At 46.3% G+C, this 22,157-nt stretch overlaps 4 protein-coding genes across 7 annotated transcripts; 2 read left to right on the top strand and 2 right to left on the bottom strand.

Moving 5' to 3' along the window:
- Window positions 1–6,863: 6,863 nt before the first annotated feature.
- On the top strand, window positions 6,864–10,170 carry LOC117860914 (uncharacterized). The gene is made up of 2 exons (XM_072294516.1): window positions 6,864–7,871; window positions 7,917–10,170. Exons 1-2 carry the CDS (start codon window positions 6,882–6,884, stop codon window positions 9,882–9,884), a joined length of 2,958 nt encoding a protein of 985 aa, XP_072150617.1. The 5' UTR covers window positions 6,864–6,881; the 3' UTR covers window positions 9,885–10,170.
- Window positions 10,171–11,106: 936 nt separating this feature from the next.
- LOC117860916 (COP9 signalosome complex subunit 6) lies at window positions 11,107–14,560 on the top strand. The gene is made up of 9 exons (XM_034744344.2): window positions 11,107–11,541; window positions 11,659–11,747; window positions 12,499–12,592; window positions 13,096–13,157; window positions 13,234–13,312; window positions 13,455–13,547; window positions 13,727–13,827; window positions 14,024–14,079; window positions 14,201–14,560. Exons 1-9 carry the CDS (start codon window positions 11,205–11,207, stop codon window positions 14,283–14,285), a joined length of 996 nt encoding a protein of 331 aa, XP_034600235.1. The 5' UTR covers window positions 11,107–11,204; the 3' UTR covers window positions 14,286–14,560.
- A 307-nt stretch (window positions 14,561–14,867) lies between these two features.
- LOC117860915 (F-box protein At-B) lies at window positions 14,868–17,616 on the bottom strand. Its single transcript, XM_034744342.2, has 4 exons — window positions 17,340–17,616; window positions 17,043–17,245; window positions 16,666–16,771; window positions 14,868–16,428 (listed from the first exon to the last, which is right to left on the bottom strand). The coding sequence occupies exons 1-4, from the start codon at window positions 17,574–17,576 to the stop codon at window positions 15,109–15,111; spliced, it is 1,866 nt and encodes a 621-aa protein (XP_034600233.1). The 5' UTR covers window positions 17,577–17,616; the 3' UTR covers window positions 14,868–15,108.
- Window positions 17,617–18,340: 724 nt separating this feature from the next.
- LOC117859631 (uncharacterized) lies at window positions 18,341–22,157 on the bottom strand. Of its 4 annotated transcripts, XM_034742794.2 has the most exons (3): window positions 19,054–22,157; window positions 18,743–18,809; window positions 18,341–18,658 (listed from the first exon to the last, which is right to left on the bottom strand). In XM_034742794.2, exon 1 carries the CDS (start codon window positions 21,955–21,957, stop codon window positions 20,587–20,589), a length of 1,371 nt encoding a protein of 456 aa, XP_034598685.1. In that variant the 5' UTR covers window positions 21,958–22,157; the 3' UTR covers window positions 18,341–18,658; window positions 18,743–18,809; window positions 19,054–20,586. The 4 variants fall into 4 exon arrangements, with proteins under 4 accessions (XP_034598685.1, XP_034598683.1, XP_034598684.1 ...); XM_034742792.2 differs by having other exon boundaries at window positions 18,743–22,157; XM_034742793.2 differs by having other exon boundaries at window positions 18,341–18,809.

Raw genomic sequence — 22,157 nt, 5'->3', positions numbered from 1 at the left:
TCTCCGGCTTGGAGTTCCACCACATCGTTCGCGACAACAACGTTGCCGCCGACGTTTTATCCAAAATGGGCTCAACTCGTGCAGAAGTTCCAGCAAGAATTTTCGTACACGAATTACGCAAGCCGTCCATACCTGAACAGGTCACGCCGCTAGTAATCCCGACTACTGACGTCTCCCGAGAAATCATGATGATAGAAGTCGACTGGAGGACACCCTTTATCGACTACATCAAAGATCACCAGCTACCATCCGACAGGAATAAAGCTGAGCAAATCTCCCGACACGCAAAGAATTACGTTCTAGTCGGAGACAAGCTCTACAGGAAAGGTGCATCATCTGGAGTACTCATGAAGTGCGTCACCAGAGAAGATGGCCAAGAAATCCTAGAAGAGATTCACAGAGGAATCTGCGGCAACCACGCATCTTCAAGGACACTAGTTGGCAAGGCTTTCAGAGCGGGCTTCTATGGGCCAATGGCTTTGGCCCATGCCAAACAACTGGTTCAGAAATGGAAAGGTTGTCAATTCTTCACAAAACAGCATGTGCCGGCTTACAAGCTAGTCACAATACCTCCAACATGGCCATTTGCCTGCTGGGGGCTCGACATGATTGGCCCGTTACCAACTGCTCCAGGAGGATTCAACAGAGTACTCTGGCAATTGACAAGTTCACCAAATGGATCGAGGTCAAACCGGTCACTTGCCCCAAAGCAGACCGAGTCCTCAACTTCTTGGATGAAATCGTACACCGCTATGGTTTTTCCAACAGGATTATCACAGATCTCGGGTCAAACTTCAATAATCATGCCTTTTGGGAATATTGCGAGAACAGCGGCATCGACGTCCGTTATGTCTCGGTTGCTCATCCGCGAGCCAACGGACAAGTCGAGCGAGCTAATGGCATGATACTCGATGCTCTGAAGAAACGACTACATGACGTCGGCAACACCAAAGGCGACCGATGGCTCAAAGAGTTACCCAATGCCTTGTGGGGCCTACGTACCCAACCATGCAAGACTACGGGACTATCACTCTATTTTCTGGTATATGGTTCGGAAGCCATATTACCCGCCGATATAATATGGCAATCACCATCCGTTGAGCACTACGACGAAGAACTTGCAATAGAAACGCGGCGAACGGATATAAACAGTTTGGAAGAAACAAGATGCGCAGCACTAGTGCAATCTGCCAGATACCTTGACGGTTTAAGGCGTTATCATGACCGCAACGTCAAGGAAAGATCTTTCAACTCGGGCGATATAGTTCTTAAACGTATTCAAGACACGTCTGGATTACATAAACTCAATTCACCATGGGAAGGTCCTTACATCGTATCAAAGGTTACAGGACCCGGATCTTACAGACTCCAAGAGCTTTCAGGAGAACAAGTGCCGAACTCCTGGAATATAGAACACCTCTGTCGCTATTACCCATAGCAGCACTCGAGTACTCACTTCAAGGCAACTACTCGGGACGACTACCCGATTACCGACGTCAAGGGGTGTTCGCTTCGACGAGCTATCAGTACAACAAGGATCCTTGCCCTGATACAAAATCTTCATATCAATCTTTACTGAAACAAGAGTACATCAAGTTAACATACGAGTACAAGGACTCGGCTTACACGAAGACTACAAGCAACTGCCTACTGGCGGGCTGCATTTAAGCCTCAGACTTTTACTATATCACAAGGCCACTCAGGTTTGCCGACCGCAGGAAGGGCCCACACGTAAGGAAGCTGCGTAAAACGCAGCCACGCCCAGGTATCCTACCCAAGGCACTGCCAGGTACTCTATCATCGCCATCGCCTGGACAGCGGCAACGCCAAATCCGGCAAGACGCGCCTAGAGGGAACCAAGGCTGCTCTTTTGCTAGCCTTGCGAAGCCCATCTACTCTACGGCCGCACCTCCACCTCTTTCAGAGCGGGATGAAGACCGCGGCACTCATCACCCATCACTCGCGAGTTCCAGCGCGTACTCCACTGGATCAGGAGCTGCAAGATGAGGCGTGCGATGAAACCTCCTACGAGGAATCTTCTAGCATCGCGGCTATCCCTACGAGCGCAGGAGTCTGTGGAGCGAAGGTGGCCTCAATCTACGAGGAATCTTCTAGCACAGGTGCACTCTTTGATGATTCTCTACACTCAAATAGAAGCAACCGCAGGCAATCCATCGCTACTCAGGAGCTTGAGTTGGTTCGCCCACCAGATGGCCCTATTTATAGCCGAAAGCCACAACTACCACCGGCCCAAGAGTTACTGTGCACCCGTGATCAATGAGTCTGACAACTCCTGACTCTGCCCATGTGACTGCACTCATGCCGCAACGGACAAAGGAGCACAGTACACCCGTGCATCCGCAAAGGACAAAGGAGCACAGTACACCCGTACATTCGCAAAGGACAGACGAGAACAGTACACCCGTGTCCCCCAAAAAGACGAGTACTCAAACAGCATTACGACTACTCGACACTCGGGACTACAAGCCAAGCACAGCCTACATGTCGGGGGCTTCGACTACTCCGAACTCTCAATCGGGCGAGGCGGAGCCTCACTCAGGGTCGAGCGAGGCGGAGCTACCCTTCCAAAGGGTTGGGCTCCGCCGACCCCAGGACTCAGGGTCGGGCGAAGCGGAGCCTCACTCAGGGTCGGACGACGAGGAGTCTCGCTCAGGGGTCCGGCTCTCCCGACCCCAGGACTCGGGGTCGGGCGAGGCGGAATTTTTACCCTCGACAAGGTCAGATTTAGCCGACCCCAAAACTCAGGGTCGAGCGAGACGAATCTCCTCCCCAGAGGGTCGGGCCCGGCAGAGGTGCAATACTTCGGGATTCGACAAAATGGAGTAAAAACTACTCTTTGCAAGACAACAACAACAAATCCAAAGGCTTGGCATTTCAAAATATCAATGTACTCAGATACAAGATTACACAAGCAGCTTAAAACTCTTCTAAGGAGACAAACTCCGACATCTTGGATGCAATAGGCTCCGCCTCCTCGAGGTACTGCGCATAGGCCTCCTCTGTGCAGTTGCGAGCCACGCCATCACCTGCTGCCGCCAAGTCTGCCCTCGGGTAGTAGGACTTCACAACCGCAAGCACCTGTTTGCAAACAGTCTTGCAAAGTCCCGCCACTTTACTCAGGGCAGCTCTTAGTCGCTCTACTAGCGATTGCGGTCCCGCGCCTTCCTCCACGGGGGCTGTGGCATTCACCAAGTCTTCGGCCGCTCCAGACAGCTCTCGGAGTTCGCCTCGAAGCGTTCCCAAGGTCTGGGCATGATCTCTGCATGCCACCATGGTCATGGCAAGCATCACGCCATTCTGCATCTTTCGGTCCCGCTGATGCTCGCAAGCAGCCTGAGCTTCCGTGAGCGCGGCCCGAAGATGTTCGGCTTCATCTGCCACTCGGTCATGAGCGTTCCTCCAATCAATAACTTGGCTCCTTGCAGCCGCCTCCTGCTTCTTGAGCTCTACAAAGCAAAGAACTCAGGCCACAGCCAACTACAGTTGGACACACCCAAAGTAGTCGCATTGCTTACATTGATACTTCTTGTTCAAGGATTTGTAGCGGCTCTCCAGTTTTTCCTGCAGAACCACGTGATCCGCGTGTTCCACGGCAAAGGACTTCGCCCCGACTTCATGCACCCGAAGAGCTTCTGTCAGTCGGGCACATTCTTGCTCCAACTGGCGGCTTCTTCTTGAAGGTAGTGGACTGCTTAGGCTTATTGTTCTTGCCCTTACCCTTGCCACCATTGCCATTGTGATGTGATTGGTGCACCATATTGGCACTAGTCTGACCCTCAACAGCTTTAGATCGTCCATCTTTAGCCCGAGCTTTCTCCTCAACATCAAGAGACGCAATCAAGTCTGAAACAGAAATTTCTGTCCTCTTGTGTTTGAGAGAAGTGGCGAAATCCCTCCAGAATGGAGGTAACTTGGCAATAATGCTCCCAGCCACAAACTTGTCGGACACGACAATCTTTAGCAGATCGAGTTCCTTCACCATGCACTGTAATTCATGAGCCTGAGCGACTACAGATTTTTCGTCAACAATCTTGTAGTCATGATACTGCTCAATGATGTACAGTTCAATGCCAGTGTCTTGAGCCACCGTAGTTGGCAGTCAGATCGTCCCACAACTCCTTTGCGACCGTGTGATGAAGGTACACATCCTGTAGATGTTCTGCAAGTGCACCAATCACAGCGCCCAAGAAGATTGTGTTGGCTTCCGGATATTCTTTCTCCTTTTCAGGAGAGAGAACCCCTTCTGGCTTGCCATTGGACACCCAGAACACCTTCATGGCAGTAAACCACAGCGTGGCTTTCACCTGCCACCTCTTGAAGTGCATGCCAGCAAACGGTGCTGGCCTCAGTGCATCAAGAAATCCAACCATAAAACTAAAGTGCCTACAATAAGGTTTTTGGATTGTTGGATATATAAGCACTTTTAGTTTTAATTTAATCCAGAAATAAATCATGAATACGATGAACAGATAGTAGATTAAACTAGACATGTCTACGCAAGATCTAGACAAGTCTATCATTGCAAATAGAATCACACATTCTACCATACTATCCAGTGCTATCAGACTGCAACAGATCATAATGCTAGTATGGAAGATATAATTTGAGATAAGAGATCGTACGTTTCTTTCTTGATGAAGACAGGCTCCTGGACGACTACCGGGTACAGCAGGCGACGACGATCAGCAGCCTGACGTTGTTCGCGACGACGAGTAATGCCCGAGCGACGAATAGGTAGACGAGCCGTGGTGAAGAAGTCGACGAAGAACTTGACGAAGCGGAGGAAGCGATCGAGCAGTCGCGCAGAGCGCTTCCCAAAAATCTTATTCGCCCTATCCCGGTGCAGGATCGCTGAAGACGACGGTTCCGAAGACCTGCTCTCCCAATCGCCGGTGCACGCTGACAATCGGGATGGAGTAGACTACGGTGGCGGCGCAGCAGCAAGAGGAGGCAAAAACCTAACTAGTACAGACCACCTTAGGGATACCCTAACTTGGGGGCCTTCCCGTATAATAGTCTATATTTCATCTTTTTCATGAGGGAGGTGGTCCATATATACAGGAAGGAAAAGCCCCAACACCCTTATCTATTAGCAATATGGGACTAACATATGGTGTACCCCCTCTTTACGCTAATGGGCTTTGAGATTTATTTGAAATTCTAAAATTACTTATGGGCTAGGCCCATTATTTCAACACCTTGTCTTCCACGAAACCCAATGCACTTTTAACTGATATGAGAAGCAACAACCTATTCGTTTCACAGCCAGCAGCAGCTACAAAACCAAATCCAAAATCACGCTATTTGGATTGCATGATCCAATTTTCGGCTTCGGCCAAAAATAAAAGCTCAACCGAGCAAGGCCTTAGAGGAAGGAAAAAGAAAAGGAAAATCTTAAAAGCACACGGGCTTCTTCCCGTCTTCTTCCACTAGCAAACCATGAGACCGCGTGAGACAATGGAACCGCCATGGCCTCTGACCTTGCCTGCAACTTGACGTCAACGGAATACCAAGGCGAGTCCATGAAACGAGCCCGACGCGCCCCCACTTTCCCCAATTCCCCGTGTTCCACGCATCTCGATACCGTGCTGAATCATGGTCAGCCAACCTGTGCTTGGCGCCGGGCACTCGCAGTTGCAGACTATATGGATACGATGTGCTAAAATTTAGCAGGATCACATCGAATATTCGGATGCTAATTAGGAGAACTAAATATGAGCTAATTACAAAACTAATTGCACAGATGGAGTCTAATTCGCGAGATGAATCTACTAAGACTAATTAATCCATCATTAGCAATGGTTACTGTAGCACCACATTGTCAAATCATGGACTAATTAGGCTTAATAGATTTGTCTCGTGAATTAGACTACATCTGTGCAATTAGTTTTGTAATTAGACTATATTTAATACTCCTAATTAGTATCAAACATCCGATATGACAGGTGCTAAAGTTTAGCAATGGGGTATCCAAACACCCTAACAAAGGTTTTCAGTCTCACACCGGACAATCGGACATCACGGCTGATTGTGCTTGGTGCTGGCTTGGTTCTCGCACGCGGTTCCTCTTGTGACTTCGTTGACCTGTCACAGATCAGTGTGTTTTCTTTAGCCAAAAAGCAGAGGGCAACGCACAAGAAACCCAGTAGAGCGTGACAGCAATGAACGAAGAAATTTTCAGTTAGACTCGACTACTCTGGAAAACAAAGTAATTAGGCTTGACCCAATCACAGTGAAACAGACTTGACCAGTTGACTCAGCCATATTAAAATTTTGGTGGCCGCGGTAGCACAATATATCTCATATCATAACAACAAAGCGACAAGCCTGAAAAGAAAAGCATGGTGCTGTTGTTATGCCGTATTGTCATCTTCCTCTCTCTCATGAGTTACAAAGATGACTGGCATTTGGCAAGACTACTCCTAGCTATGACCTTGAGACTATGAATTAGTAAACTGACCCGAGGATTGAATGCCAACGACGCGGTCTCAAGTCTCAACCATGGCGTCAGCAGGACGTTGTGGTCACAAAGTTGAACAAATGGGGCCCAAGATGACTTCAGGTGGGCGTGTCTGTATCGCGAACGCTGGGTCTACGTCACCAGGAATCGATCTTTCACAATCTGCAGTTCTTTCTCCTCGGTGCGTACGAGAACGGATGGGGCTGATCAAGACAGCCTGATACTAGATTGACGCCTAAAATCAGGACTGGAACTCACAGGAGAGACACTTGGTCTTGGTCCAACATCTTTTCCGTCCATACTTGCCTCAGCTGCTGGGCTATTCCTCCTCTATATAGGTCTTGCCACATCCTTCCCTTCCGTGCATAAACCAATGATGCATCCACCTTCCATCATTGGCATGGCTCATCGCATGCCACTGCTGCAAGTTCTATTTCTCCTACCTCTACTAGTCCAACTCCACTTCTCACTCGGGCTGGCCATAGGAAACAGCACCACCATGCATCATACCGGGCTCCAGAGCCTCCCGCATCAGGCCATGGTGCTCCTCGAAGTGAAGCAGTCCTTCTCCTTGTCTAGCAATGATCCCTCCATGATACTGCCGTCATGGCAAGCTGACAAGGACTGCTGCAGCCACTGGGAGGGTGTCACCTGTGACAAGGCCGGGAGGGTCACCGCTCTCAGCCTGTCGAACTGCGACCTCGCAGGCAATGTCCCTATCCACATATCCGAGCTCATAGATTTGGTGTCACTTGATCTCTCCTTCAACGACGAATTGAGGCTCCATGAACCGAGTTTCCAGACCATCGTTGCAAACCTCAGTAAACTAACGAAGCTCCATCTTGATAGGGTGAAAATCTCCAGCACTGCGGCAGAGTGCTTCAGAGCTCTGGTCAAGTCCATTCCTCGGCTTGAGGTTCTTACAATGCCTGGTTGCAACCTGTCTAGTCCTGTCGACAACTCCTTGCCAGGTCTAAGATGGCTATCTGTAATTGATCTCAGTTACAATTCCATCACTTATCCCCCTGGTTTCTTTTCCCGCTTCCACTCGCTAAGAGTTCTAAAGCTTGGCAGCAGCAATCTCCGGACATTCCCTCTCGAAATTCTTCAACTCAGAAATCTCAAAGTTCTGAATCTTTGGAGCGCAAACATCTCTGGATGCATACCCTACTATATTGGCAATCTCACATCCTTGACAGAACTGGACCTCAGCAATAATGTTTTCTCAGGGGGTCTGCCTTCTACAATCAGCAACCTGACATCATTAAGGATAATGAGGTGTGTCAACTGTAGTTTGTCTGGCGAAATAAAAGCCCTGGCAAATTTAACACAGCTTGAATCTGTGTATCTCTCAGATAACAATTTCACAGGCATGTTTCTTGTATGTTTGGTACATCATATTTTCCATTTCTTTATTTATTGCTGATAAATGTGTTTTCTGAAACCTTGTACAGGGCCAATTTATCTTGGTGACAGAGTAAAACTCAATAATCTGGAGTCCTTGTATCTGAGCTTCAATTCTCTATCTGGAAGAATTCCTCTATCTTTGTTCACACATCCAGCACTTAGCAGGCTAGACCTCAGCAGAAATCAATTTTCGGGTGCTCTTGGAGAATTCTCAAATCCATCATTGACGTTAACTGAAGTCATCTTAAGTGGCAACCACCTATGCGGTCCAGTTCCTAAATCATTTGGTTGGCTTGCATCTCTTGAAAGCCTGAGTCTTGACCACAACTACTTCACAGGTACATTGGAGCTGTTCTCCTATTTCAGGCTAAGGAACATCTCATGGTTGTCAGCATCAAATAATAACTTATTCTCTGTTGCTTGGCATGCATCAAATGCAGAAAACAGTAGCAGTAGCAATAGCACCAGTTCTTGGTTAGGTACCTATCCTTTAAAAACTGACCAGTCACACCTAAGTGGACTAGACCTCTCATGGAATCAAATTAGTGGGGAGATTCCTAGTTGGATATGGAGCAAGGTAGTTCGCATATTGAACCTGTCGCACAACAAATTTACAGCAGTTGCACAGCCCCTGGCCAACACCACAGTCATGTATATCGATCTGAGCTACAACATGCTTCATGGGGCAGTACCTCTCGTAGCCGCTGGCCTCAACCAGGATTACTCACACAACAGATTCTCCTCTATCCCTTCCAGCAATTTCACTCAGCAGTTTCGGGCAGCCAATTCTATCAATCTGTCTAACAATGAGATAAGTGGCCCCGTACCTCTATCAGAGTGCAGCACTAGTGATAGTCTTAGGATTATCGATTTGTCTAATAACAATTTCAGCGGTCCAGTTCCGTCATATCTTCTGAATTGCAAAAGCTTGGACGTCCTAAGATTGAGAGGAAATGACCTTACTGGAGTATGGCCTGATAATGTTGAGGAGGGGTGTTCTTTACACTTGATCGATTTAAGTAGAAATCAGATCACAGGGCATCTGCCGAGGTCGCTGTCCAGCTGCCAAGAACTAGTCTTCCTGGATGTTGGTGAAAATTTTATTACTGATTCTTTTCCATATTGGACAGGAGAGCTACCTAACCTTCGTATCCTAGTCTTGAGATCGAACCAATTCTATGGTTCATTGCCAAGTATTGAAGAGAACTCGACCTTGGAGTATTTCCAGGATCTACAAATCATTGATATCGCAAACAACAGGTTCAATGGTGCCTTGCCCACGAATTTATTTCAGAATTCAAAGCTCATGATTCATCCAGCAGGAAGTGGTGGTGGGATTTATGCTACAAGTCCAGAGAGTGAAGAATGGTTCTGTCCATACCTGCTGGTGGTTGACATTGAAATGAAAGAGCTGTACATTGATGTGTCTGAAATCCAGACTGACTTTGTGTTGATTGACCTTTCTCACAACAGATTCCATGGTCTCATCCCCACGACCATCGGAAAGCTGAGTGCGCTGCATGTACTCAACATGTCGGGAAACTCCTTCACGGGCGAGATTCCACACGAGCTTGGCAATCTGGTTCACCTTGAGTCACTCGATCTCTCATGGAATAGGCTGTCAGGGGAAATACCGCAGGAGTTGGCAATGTCTTTGACGTCTCTCGAGTGGCTAAACCTGTCATACAACACCCTGAGCGGTAGGATACCTTCGGGTCCTCAAATCTCCACATTTCCTAGTAGCTCTTTCCAAGGGAACGAAGGACTTTACGGCTGCCCCATTCCTATACAATGCACCCTGGCAGGTTCACCTCCAAAGGATCCAAAACCATTCACTCCACCGGCGTCAAAATCTAAGGGTGAGCGGTTTGATGACATCATGTTGCATTTGTTCATTGGATTGGGATTTGGTGGTGGCTTCTCAGCGGCAGTCATGGTGAGACTGGTCTATAGTGGCAGGTGGTGGCACTACAGCAGCTTCCCAACTCTATATTGAGAAAGCAAGCCAGTTAGTGTATGCAGCATATGCGGTGTATAAAGGGTTGACGCTAGCAGCTTTTTCTATATCTTCTTCTTAATATAAATGATACGCAGCTCTCTTGTGTGTTCGAGAAAAATTAGCAGCTTTTTCTATGTAAAGGTTAACGCTAGCAGCTAGACACTTGGTTTGAGTAATTATAGAAGCACTATAAACTCATTGTATTTGAGTTTTTGTTGTGTTAGAAACTTGGAATAAGCTTTCATCAGGGAAGCATCTTGGTTTCTTCAAAATATATGCTAGTTTGGGCTACTGCATGTGTTGCTCTTAAGGTGGAGATGGTACCTGCTTGATAGTTGACACTCAGTTTGGTAATTGAAAACTTCTAGAAACTCCTTGGTCGATTCTTTTTTTCAAAAAAACTATATAGAGTTTTCGCTGAAGGAACCCAATCAACTGGCATGGAATTTTGGCATCCTTTGGCCACCCATCCGGCGCTAACCAATTACCAAATAAGTTTCTAGACTCCAGCAAGTCACTAGTTTCTTGCGGTAGGAGGCATTAACTTTATTTGCTTCGCCTTCTTACCATTCTAAACTCCTAACTGCAAAGAGAAAATTCTTTTATCTAACAGATTGCTAAATAATTCTAGGAAAGCGGTTCCTAGCTGCATTATTCAGTACTGGTACAGATTACAGAGAGGGAGGGAGGGAGGGAGATGAAACCTCACCTTTGCAGAATTCACGGTGGTGGCGCTGGGAACGTGTCACGTCGCCGACCTTCGCGGGTCAACTCGCCGGCCTGTACCCGCCTCCTCGCTGGCCTGCCGAGCTGTCGCCGAAAGCCCCCTTGTCCTAGCACGCTGCGAGCTTACGAGCTCTCACTGCCCAAAGCCTCCTCGGTGGTAAGACTGAAACACAGCAGAGACATCAGGGGAGGGGAGGGGTGAAATGGCGGTGGTGGAATCATGCCGCCGGCGCGTCGATGGAGGAGCGGAGCTGCCGGAATCGCAGCTTCAGCGTCGGAGATGCTGCTCTCGAAGCTCATCGGACGACCCAGAAGACGTAGTTCTACTTCCATCTACACCAACCGGCCCATCTGAGAGCTCCACCAAGCTCCAGCCCAGCCCACAAAGCCCAACAACCTCTCCAGCCCAACACGAGACGAAAACCGTCTCGGCCCCTCACGCCGCGCAAGCCCAAAACCTAAGCACGCCAAAAGCCAACGCCCACAGCGCAAAACCCCCAACCCCACCTCGCATCCTGCCCGTCGCCGTCGCAATCCCCGCCGGCGCTACCTAGGTCACGCCTCCCTCCTCTCCCTCCCCCGGCTCCGACGATGTCGGCGCCCTCCGACCCCGCCACGGCCGCTGGCCAAGCGCCCGCCCCTGCGGCTGCGTCCGCCGCCTCCAGCAGCGGCCTCACCTTCAAGCTCCACCCCCTCGTCATTGTGAACGTCTCGGACCACCACACCCGCGTCAAGGCCCAGGCCGCCTGCTCCGGGGACAGCTCCTCCTCGTCCGGGGCGGCGGCGGGGCAGCCGCCGAGGGTGTTCGGGTGCGTGATCGGGGTGCAGCGCGGGCGGACGGTGGAGATCTTCAACAGCTTCGAGCTCGTGCTCGACCCCGTCTCCGGCACCCTCGACCGCACCTTCCTCGAGAAGAAGCAGGAGCTCTGTAAGCTCGTACTCAAATCTAGGGAATTTTTAGGGTTTGATGACGCTTGGAATTCTAGGGAATGCTAGGGTTTGTTGGATCGTTTGATGAGTGCTTGTTACGATTGTGGCTGTGCAGATAAGAAGGTGTTCCCCGACTTCTACGTGCTGGGATGGTACTCCACTGGAAGTGATGTGCAGGACACGGACATGCAAATCCACAAAGCCGTGAGTTCTTAGAACCTTCTCTTCAAGTGCTTAATCTGACTATCTGAGAGGCTGCGACATTGTGCTTGGGCATTAGTGTTTGCTCGTGTTATGAAGAAAGTGTGGGTTTCGGATCTAATTTACAGTTAGTATACTTGTTGCTGCAAAGGGCTGGTAGCACCTAGGGATTTTTATTGTTATGCGGTAGGCCTATTTTCATGTTCCTGCTAGTAAAACAAGGGAAGAAACTGACTAACTTGTGGAATGTGGGAATTCTCTCACTGCAGTATTAATTGGTTATGAAGCAGATGGTTAGTAACTATTACTGCTGAGAACCTAATAATGTAACCCATTTATGCTTCTAATAAGGCGCTCTTAAAGTTTCACGTTTAAAATAAAAAATATACTGCTGCAAGATTAACAACTGAAAATGTCACATTACTTACATTTTTCAAAGCCTAACTACGAGGTAGGATTATCTAAGTAGAAATCAGAGAATTGTTCTATCAGTAGCTATGATATTTGAGAATTTCCTTAATCCTAAGTTTCCCACTTATGCAAAAAATATGTATTGCTTATCTCGTGCCAGCAAATATATATATTACTTACCGCTATAGAACATTACCTGAGTTTGTATGGCTGAATGAATGGTGGATCTTTGATTTTGACTTGATTGTAGTGGACGAATTGCTTGTCAGCAATATATTTGTTTGATCTGTGATGGATATATTCAGTTGCCTCTGTATAACCTTCTTTAACATGTGTTATCCAGTTGATGGACATTAACGAAAGCCCTGTTTATCTTCTATTAAATCCTGCAATCAACCTCTCCCAGAAGGACCTCCCCGTGACTATCTATGAGAGTGGTAAGCTAATGTAATCTTAAGTTTGGGACCATTGAATGTATTGCAACTTGCTTCTCCTGACCCTAAATCCGTTACTATTGGCGCTTGATTTTCGGTTCACATCAGTTACCTAACTCCAAATCTGAGCATTTTAGATCGCCAAGTCACCCTGACATCGTAGTTACTATATTGCTCTTTAACTTCATAGTTTAGAGCAACAAAGGATATTTATGAAGTGAGATGATGATGTAAACATAAATTAAATCTTCTTTCTGCCTTGTGATTATGGCACATTGCGTTCATTTATTTATTTGATATCCAGTGATCCTAAAATTCCTTCCCCAGGTGCCAATGTTTAGCTACATTAGTCATTAAGTACTACCGTATTAGTATAACATGGATAGCCCTTGAATTCTTCTCATACTTAAATCACTTAAGTTTTTTAAATGTACAAAGTTCTTGTCTCGCTCCTTTTTTTTACCTATTTGGATGCTAATTCCTTTTTTATTTTCTGTAATTTTAAGAGTTGCATGTCATCGATGGAAGTCCTCAGCTCATCTTTGTCAGATCAAATTATACAATTGAGGTGTGTGTTCACCCCTTGTGTTTGTTTATCTATAAATGTTCTGTTTTTTTAACACTATTAGTTTGCTTGATCAAAGACTGTGGAAGCTGAGAGGATATCTGTAGACCATGTTGCCCATCTCAAACCATCTGATGGCGGCTCAGCGGCAACTCAGTGTAAGGATTCTTCTTTTAAGCCCATGTCTTAAGACAACCAGGGGGGTGCCCTCCCTCACCTTGGTTTCTTTTAACCTTTTGAGTCATAGTACCCAAGGTATATGTTTCTGGACAGAATTATACTGATTGATGCTTTATGCAGTGGCTGCTCATCTTACAGGAATACACAGTGCCATCAAGATGCTCAATAGCAGGGTCCGTGTTATCCATCAGTATCTTGTTGCCATGCAAAAAGGTCTGTACGTGTATGAAGTGCTATGGTTATTTATCTTTCACCACTGAAACAATGTTTTAATCTTTCTCATGTTTCCTTCTGTCTTTCAACCTAATCCTTTAGAACTTTAATTACCCAAATTTATTAATGGCCCACTTTGGCATCAGTAATTCAACTGAAATTCTTTTCTTTGGCTGCAGGTGAGATTCCAGTGGATAATTCGCTGCTTAGACAAGTCTCAAGCCTCGTAAGAAGGCTACCGGCTATGGAGTCACAGAAATTCCAAGATGACTTCTTAATGGTATGCTAAGTTTAGTGGTACTCACCTTACATAGAAGTCCTTTCTCTTTCTATATGGAGAGACACATTTCCTCATGAATACCATTATTTAAAATAGCGAATCCAGCTATCCTTGCCTGAAAAATCAATTAGCTTTAATTTTCTGTCATATTTAACACTGTATGTTTAATTATGCTGATATAATTCATTCTTTCCAGGAATACAACGACACTCTCCTCATGACTTACCTTGCTATGTTCACTAACTGTTCAAGGTATGCAGTCACTTCTTTACCAGATGAAGTTCCTTTGTTAATACCTTAATTCTTCTATACCCTAGATCATTCTTTGCTTGAAATTTCACCTATGCTGATTTCATCTTTTTTTTACTTGCAGCACAATGAACGAGTTGGTTGAGAAGATCAACACAAGCTATGAGAGACCCGCAACCAGGAGAGGAGGGCGAGGTGCTTTCATGTAGTTCACCTGCCATGATCCTGCTGCTGCTCTCATCTGTGGAGATTTTTGGAAATAGCTTCTTGTATCCCGAGGCAATTTTTTTGCATGCAATCTATTATGTGCTATCGGCTATATACGGCTGCTCTTGAGTTACTTCAAACTATCTAGGCAAAAATGATGATTTGCTCGATTCCGTGCCAAATCCCACTTGTGCTGAAGTTGGTCTGTAAAGTTCGTCCTCCCCCTAGTTATTCTATTTGTCTCGCAAATGGATATTGATGGTGGTTTGCGATTTTACTATGCTTAGCAAAACTTGAAACCATTTCTCGCCGTGCTGTTAGCCTGCTGCTTTGTCAAAGCAGTTCGGTGTTTTCCCATGATTGATGAGCATGGGCACATGGCAGCACAAAGCTTGACGTGATCCCTTGAACTTATCCGTTATCCATAGGATCACAGTGATCTTGTGACGTTTTGAAGACAAGAGGTTACATCTGAATGTCAAGTCTTCAAGACAAGGAGGAGGTTTTGTTGAAGAGGAGGTCTTCAAGACAAGACAACGAATGGTTCTTCATTGCAAACAATCACACAAACGAAACTTAGAAAGTACACATGAATGGTTCTTCATTGCAAGCAATAACACACCACATACTAGTTTAGTTCTGTTCAAACATTGAAACATCATCTCGAGCGACTAACACCACATCTACTGAAGAAAATGAATATCAGGATGACGCTTGTTCCTGCAGCCCATGTCACAAGCGTTGCCACAGGTTAATCCTAGATTAGTTTTGTTAAAGAATGAACAGAACATTACAACAGCAACTCGAATGGCAATAACAACACATCTACTGAATAAAACGAATATCAGGATGGCACTTGTTCCTGCAGCCCATGTCGCACGCATTGCCACATATAGTCAATCCTGGCTTCTGCTCCAGAAGCTCTGCAACCGTTGGACTGCAGCCACGACGTTGAACCACATTCTTCCCAACGCCAAGCCACCGCAGGCCTCGAAACAATGGTGGCTCAAAGAGTCTCAGGAAGTTACGAGACAACTTACTGCAGTAGGCGAGATCAAGCATTCTCAGGGAACATTTACTGGAGTCACGGCCCATCGAACCTAGCACCTCAAGAGATGAATCGGTTATGAGGAGGCAGTTCCGCAGACACAGGCTGCTTAGCTGCTCACAGTTCTTGACGATCACTGTCACAGCTCGACATGATATCCTCGGCACATTCCCAATGTCAAGTGACACTAAAGTTTTGTTGATGGTACCAGTCCCGCACAACAGTGAAGCTATTCCATTACTGCCAATCCTTCTGCACCCTCTCAAGCACAAAGAAGATATCAGGCACCTCCCATTCCCAAGTGCTGATAAACCAGCATCAGTGATGTCAGCTCCAGCAAGGTCCAGTAGAGTTAGCCTGGAAAGCTGTGAGATGGAAACCAAGCCAGAGTCTGCAATGCTCTTGCAACCAGATAGATCAAGAACCTTTAAGTTAGTGCAGGGTGCGAGAGATATGGCTGTATCACTAGTTAGGAGAGCACAATTAAGCAATCTCACTTCTGTAATATTCGGAGCTGCCTTATCAAGATCAAGGCATGCCAAGTCTGACAAGCAGGAGCCATTACTGACCTCAAATTTCTTCAGGTCCTTGCCAGAATGGAGAAGGGCTGCATACCCTGCATCGCTTACTTTAGAAAAGCCACCAAATCTAATGGTTCTGAGTTGCTTGCATCCATCAGCAAGCATCAGTATCCCAAAGTCATTTACACGTCTGAAATCACAGTAACGACGTGTCAGCGATAAATGTCTCAAGTTGTGGCACAAGCCAAGAGCTTGAAGGCCGATATTGGTCAAATCTTCAGGCAAATTTGGTTGGGTAACAGGTCCATCTTCCAGGCAGAGCTCAACTAAGTTACGGACATTACTGGTGATCAAGATAACAAGCTCATCCGTTATTGTGTCAAGAACTAAAGAGAGTGATCCCAAACTGTCAGTGATGTGTTTTTTCAGAGATGTGGTTTTAGTGAAGACCGTCTTTGCCCGCAAATGAGACACAGGTTGCAGCAACAGTTCCTTGACGGTACTAGGAATAAAATGCATCCCATTCTCATACTCAGCAGTGCGCGGATCTAGCAGAGGGAACTTCACCCAAAGAGTCTGGATCAAAAGATTGAAAATTAAGATATCTTAGACCCAGCGACCAAATTAAAAAAACATCTTTAGATAGCTCCATATCATTATTGCAAGACTACGGTTAATATTATGCAATCTACTCTACGCTTTGCCACTGAAACATACTGAAGCTGAACAATTTTTCAGATATGTGATATCACCACAAATGGCTATGTTTTTAAGTGAGAAAGGGTATCATAAGCAAGGACAAATATCTCTCACCTCCAAGCAACCACATCCCGCGTAGATACGTGCTAGGCAAGTACCAAATCCAGAGTAACGAGGATACAAAACTTCTGGGGCAACTGCCATCTCCAGCTTTAATGATCTGAATTTAATAGTTTAAAGCATACTCAGATTTCGCTCTGACTTGAAAAAATGGCTCGAAACTCCAATCATAACTTCTAGTTTTCCATAATTTCGTTTCGGTGCAACAAACACCGAGAATAAACTGGAATGTGCATAGTTCCTGGTGCAAACTTTTGAAGAAATGCATTCGCGTGCATGTAGATATAGTAATAAGGCATAAACAAGTTGAAGAATGCATTCGCATGCATATAGTAATTCAGGCATAAACAAGCCAGTGCTGAAAACCATACCTTAAATTGCCGCATCTCTCACCAATAGCCATAAAGAAGCTCATCGTGAACGAGCACTTCAGAAGCGAGAGCTCGCGGAGGCTACCCTTCGCGATGACAGAGGCCGCGGAGTCGTCGAGGAGGCTGCAATTGACGGTGAGGCTGCGGACCGCGCCGTTCCCCGCGAGAATCCTGCTCAGGATCGCGTTCGACGGAGCAAACGCCTGCGATAGCGAGCGAGCAAACCCCAGCGTTTAGGGGAAACCGTTCGGGACGGTACGGCGGAGCGGAGGGCGGGGCACGGAAGGGGAGTCTCACAGAGAGATCGATGGTTGTGATGGCGGAGATGGCGGCGGAAGCGGCGCCGCGGAGCGCCCGGCAGGACGCAGCGGCGGAGCAGGCGTCGTCCACCTCGAGCCGGCCGAGCACCTCCACCAGGAGCGCCTCGGGGAGCCTTTCGACCAGACCTCCACCTTCAGAGCTTCCGGAGGCCTCGCCGCGGCTGCCGCCTCCGTCGTCGCCGCCGCCGGCGGCGGCTCGAGGTTTTTTCTCCATGGCGTGCTCCTCCCCGTTTTGCTTTCGGGCCTGGAGTGTGGACTCTGGATTGGAGAATTGAGGATTTGTGGAGAGAATATTCCCAGGATGTACCACCGACACCTGGAGCCCACAAAGACATTGGTTCTGACATGTGGGCCATATTTGTTCGGGATTCGGGAGAGGGAATGGTGGGTGGCGAGTGGGAAACCGGGAATGATGCGACGGGTAATTTCATTCCGAGATTCAGCAGGAATGGCCAGCTTGGGAATATAACTAGAACCGGCCAATGTGCTAATTTGGGGTTACCCAAGTCAATCATTATAAACTTTGTTTGCACATATTTTTTTTTGGTTGAGCTTGGATATTTGAAAATGATATGCGTAGATTTATATAAAAAATTAATTTCATAAGAGTATACCTTTATGTTTCATAAACATTTTCATAAGAAATGAGTATTAGTTGAAGTTGTCTTTTAAAGATTGTCCAAAGCATCAATTATTTATGACAAGTGAGTATATATAAGGTGTGTTTCTCCGTTGATAGTATTTGCATGTGTGAATGTGAGCATGCTGGTGTAAGCGGATGCCATCTTTGTAAAAAAGGAGAAAAAAAGATTGATTACATGCAATAATACAAAACTGCACTGGAATGAAGAATGCATCTGTTATCAAAACGTTTCTTGGTACTGTATTATTACCGCATTTTACTTTTCATATGATATATAGCAAATGATAAAAATGCCAATGTGATCAAGCATACAAGAGGAAATGGCCACAGATCAATAGAAAACTGATAATGCAATTTTATTTCACAACACACGCAAACAAGAAAGCCTAGGGAGTGATACTGGAAATTTACAGGTCCAGCGAGATGATATACAACTACACTGTCTCAGAGCTTAGCAGTAAACGGTGATACACTACTGACACACTACCAGAGCTAGCAGTATACGGCTATGCTACAAGGTTGTTGCATACAGAAATCTACAGCAGGTGCTTGCTTTGCCATGATCAATCCATTCCATAGGCTTAGGCGTTCTTTCCTTCAAGGCTTCCATACAACATAATTACAGGAATAGATGAGGTTTTCCGAATGTCTGCCTGCAGAAAAGAGGGAAGGATAACTCAACCTACGAGAGCAAAGATGTTACACTGCAAATTGCAAATTGATATGTGCTATTATACTTTAATGGGCAGTTGAAGATCAATTGCCAATGAAGAGTAAGAAGGATGAAACCAGCTCTCTCTTTTTCTGTAAAGAAGTGTGCTTCAGTGAACTAAGAAATTCTCATGCAGAATGGCTATGTTGAAAATAAAGATATAGAGAATATCACGCAGAGGACACTAGAGCATCATTGGCATTTCACTGCCTGCATATAGTTGAGTAATTGCTGACCAGTGAACGTAAATAACTAATTATGACATGTATGTTGTGGTATCCAGTTGAGTTGTGTATCACAAGTCAACTAAATTGCTAATAACCACCTTTTTCCTACCTCAGGACATCCAGTCATTCTGAATTCTGATGTCGATGCTGCTTGAACTTATACAATTCCATCCCACAATTTCCACTGTCATATGCTTTGAGTCAAGCATGTCAAAGACTGTCAGCTGACTGCAAGCTGCAAAGAAAGAAGAACCCACAGTAGTACTGCTCTAGTATCAATTGGCATCGAACTGAAAGGGTCTTAAAAAGTGCATATTCAGCTTGTTATAATGGAATTTCTAGGATCCATGTATCTGATAGTTTGTTTCAAGAAGCGTGGGATTTTAAGACAAGCACTACTGTAATCTTTTAAGTTTATCTCAAGTTTTTTTACTTTCAGTTATTCACTGGTATTTCACATTTCAGCAGAATGCAGGATTCTATCCTGAGAGCCTGAGATGACTCATGAGATACCTTCTAAAAACAATCTAGTAATGTAGCAGATAGTAAATCTTAAAGCTACATGGCTAGGGGGTAAAAGAGCTGTCCCCATATTGGCACAAACATGATAAAATATACATGTGAATTTCAAAGTGATGATGACTGAACGATAAGTGTTAAGTCATATTCTGATCCATGAAAATAATCAGAAAGTAATGTACAATTGCACACATTAAGGCTTATAGCTAGAAGCTATTCACTGGCATTTCAACCATGTTAAGAATCACAATGTTCCTATCATATTACATACCCTACGTGCAAAAACTTCACAATCTAAGAACTATAATAAATTATCCTAGTAACATTAATATGTTTTACTTTTAGCAACAGACATTAATAATGAATCTGAACTGATGCATCGACGAGGTGGATGCATCAAAGAAGTATGCCATGTTAGCTATTTTTTAGTCAGTGTCAGTCAGTGATGAGTAGTAACTCTGGTACTGAAAACTGGTATGATCAGTGACAAATTCGAACAGTGATGTCAAGAAACTTGATATTTTTAACAGGAAACATGCAAGACGAATTTGACAACTATTGTAACTATCATATGGCTCATAAAAAAAATTCAAATGATTTTGTTTACATCATAATATGTCTTTTCAAAAGTCAAAAGAATCATCTATTTTTGGGTAGGGAAAAATTGAGGCATAGTAAAAATATATCTTCTTTTAGGACAACACGATCAGGTTTTCCCAACTACAGTTTGGTATATTACACATATTACTTCATCAACATTCAGCAGAACTGTATTTTGAAACGTTCTTATGTAGATATGTTCAATTATTCTGAATACAACCTTTTTATGAAATTTCAAAACATTAGCTAATGAAAAGTATAATATATAATCTTCAGCTCTTAAAGTCTTTGCCATCTGTTATATTTCTGCTAGAGGTAAAGGCTCTCTATAACTTACAACAAGTTCTTTTAAGCAGAAACAATTGATATATGAGGAGTCTGAAAAGATGATTCATTATTCAAAACCCCTTGATCTACCTCATTTCAACTTGACTGTGAAAACAAAGTGATAAAAGAATGTCAAAAACAGCCTTACAGTTACATGTGGTCAATTTACAGCAAAATTTCCAATCCAGTCACCAACTTATCTTCCAGCCTTTCCATGAGACAATATGTCTTTGAAGACCATTATGTCATCATCTGAATACGAAGGTTTTCTCCCAGTAACCAACTTCATTATCTCTCTCGCATTCCTATCCTTTGAGATTGCCATGAGGCCTTTCAACAGCTGGTTAATAGTATCAACACTGGGAAACCAGTTCTTCTCCATGCTATCCTTGCAAAACCTGAATGCCAAATCAAAGTCCCTTTTCTCACAGAGGTAATGGACCATTGTCTGGTAAACCTTACTGTTTGGCTTGCATCCTCTCCCATGCATAGCACCAAACACCGTCGTGGCCATCTCATGCTCACCCATCATGAAGAAACCCTTGATAATTAGATTGTATGTGATCTCATCTGGTTTGATCCCTGCTGCATACATTTTCCGCACCAAATCATTTGCCTCCCAGCCCCTTCTCCTGTTAATCAGGAATTGGATCCTCACATTGTAGCTAGTAAGTGTTGGGTTGCAACCCCTCAGCCTCATGAGGTTCCACAAACCATCCCCAACCTCACGCTGGCCGTACTTATAAAACGCAGCCATGAGCGTCGTGTACGTGATGACATCTGGTCGCACACCTGCCTCCTCCATCATCTGCATAGCCCGGTAAGCTGCACGCAATTCCCCCATGTCGCAAAACATCTTCACCACCGTGTTATACGAGATGTCATCCAGATCAACGCCATACTTCTCTGATCCCTCAAACAGCCGCAGGGCCTCATCAAAGAGCCGTGCTCGTATCAGAACCTTCATGGCGGCATTGAGGGACTTGGCTGTGCGCGGGCATCCGTACATCCCCATCTCCTGGAATGTTCGCAGAGCGTGGTCCGGCATCCCGGCCTTCCCGTAGAGGCCGATGATCCTGACCACGAACCCTTCGCGCCTCCCCTGGGGCAGCGCCTTATGCTGCTCGAGGATCTCCTCCACGAGATCATTCCGTCGAGCACCTGCCAGGCGCGCCACCGTGTCCTCGAACGCGAAGCGGTTCTCCACCAGCAGGCGGTTGTGCGCATTGGCCCTGAACAGCTCGTACAGCCGCTCCGGGTCCCGCTCGTGCTTGATCCTGACCAGCACCGGCTGCTCCTCCTCCTTGGCGGCGGCGGCGGGGGAGGATGAGGGGGAGGGGGACGGCTGGCGGCGACGGCTGCTGCTGCGGCTGCTGCCCTTGGAGGCGGAGACTGCGGCGCGGCAGGCCGCGATGGTGGGGAAGTCGGCGGGATACGGGGAGTGCGCGTGCGCGGAGGAGAATGGGTGGCGGCCAGAGGGCGGCCGAGAGAGCCCCGCGGCGATGACTGTGAGCGCGACGGCGTCGAAGGCGGCGCAGAGCTTGCGAATGGCGCCCAGGGAGAGCATCTGGGCTCGCTCGGAGCGGCGGGCAACGCGAGTCTAGGGCACCGAGGCGGCGGCGGCCATTGGCGTGGTCCGTGGGGGCGGCGAGGTGAGGGAGAAGGGGAAGGGGGCGCGGCGGCGGCGGAGCTGCGTGGAAGCGCGACGCACCGCTTGGTCCAGCGGACTCGCGAACGGTGGACGAGAGCCCACGGTTTTCCCAATAA

The sequence above is a fragment of the Setaria viridis genome, chromosome 6 (assembly GCF_005286985.2).
Source record: "Setaria viridis chromosome 6, Setaria_viridis_v4.0, whole genome shotgun sequence".
Classification (NCBI taxonomy): domain Eukaryota; kingdom Viridiplantae; phylum Streptophyta; class Magnoliopsida; order Poales; family Poaceae; genus Setaria; species Setaria viridis.
This window is presented reverse-complemented; position numbering and strand designations above follow the sequence as displayed.

Excerpts from the sequence above, each read along its gene's own strand:
- LOC117859631 (XM_034742792.2), bottom strand. The coding sequence starts at position 21,957 with ATGCTCTCCCTGGGCGCCATTCGCAAGCTCTGCGCCGCCTTCGACGCC.
- LOC117860914 (XM_072294516.1), top strand. The coding sequence starts at position 6,882 with ATGGCTCATCGCATGCCACTGCTGCAAGTTCTATTTCTCCTACCTCTA. Across the intron at positions 7,872-7,916 it reads GCATGTTTCTTGTATGTTTG|TTTCTGAAACCTTGTACAGG; the intron begins GTACATCATATT and ends TGATAAATGTGT.
- LOC117860915 (XM_034744342.2), bottom strand. The coding sequence starts at position 17,576 with ATGGAGAAAAAACCTCGAGCCGCCGCCGGCGGCGGCGACGACGGAGGC. Across the intron at positions 17,246-17,339 it reads TCACAACCATCGATCTCTCT|GCGTTTGCTCCGTCGAACGC; the intron begins GTGAGACTCCCC and ends TCGCTATCGCAG. Across the intron at positions 16,772-17,042 it reads GAGAGATGCGGCAATTTAAG|ATCATTAAAGCTGGAGATGG; the intron begins GTATGGTTTTCA and ends TATTAAATTCAG.
- LOC117860916 (XM_034744344.2), top strand. The coding sequence starts at position 11,205 with ATGTCGGCGCCCTCCGACCCCGCCACGGCCGCTGGCCAAGCGCCCGCC. Across the intron at positions 11,748-12,498 it reads ACATGCAAATCCACAAAGCC|TTGATGGACATTAACGAAAG; the intron begins GTGAGTTCTTAG and ends TGTGTTATCCAG. Across the intron at positions 13,313-13,454 it reads CGGCTCAGCGGCAACTCAGT|TGGCTGCTCATCTTACAGGA; the intron begins GTAAGGATTCTT and ends TGCTTTATGCAG.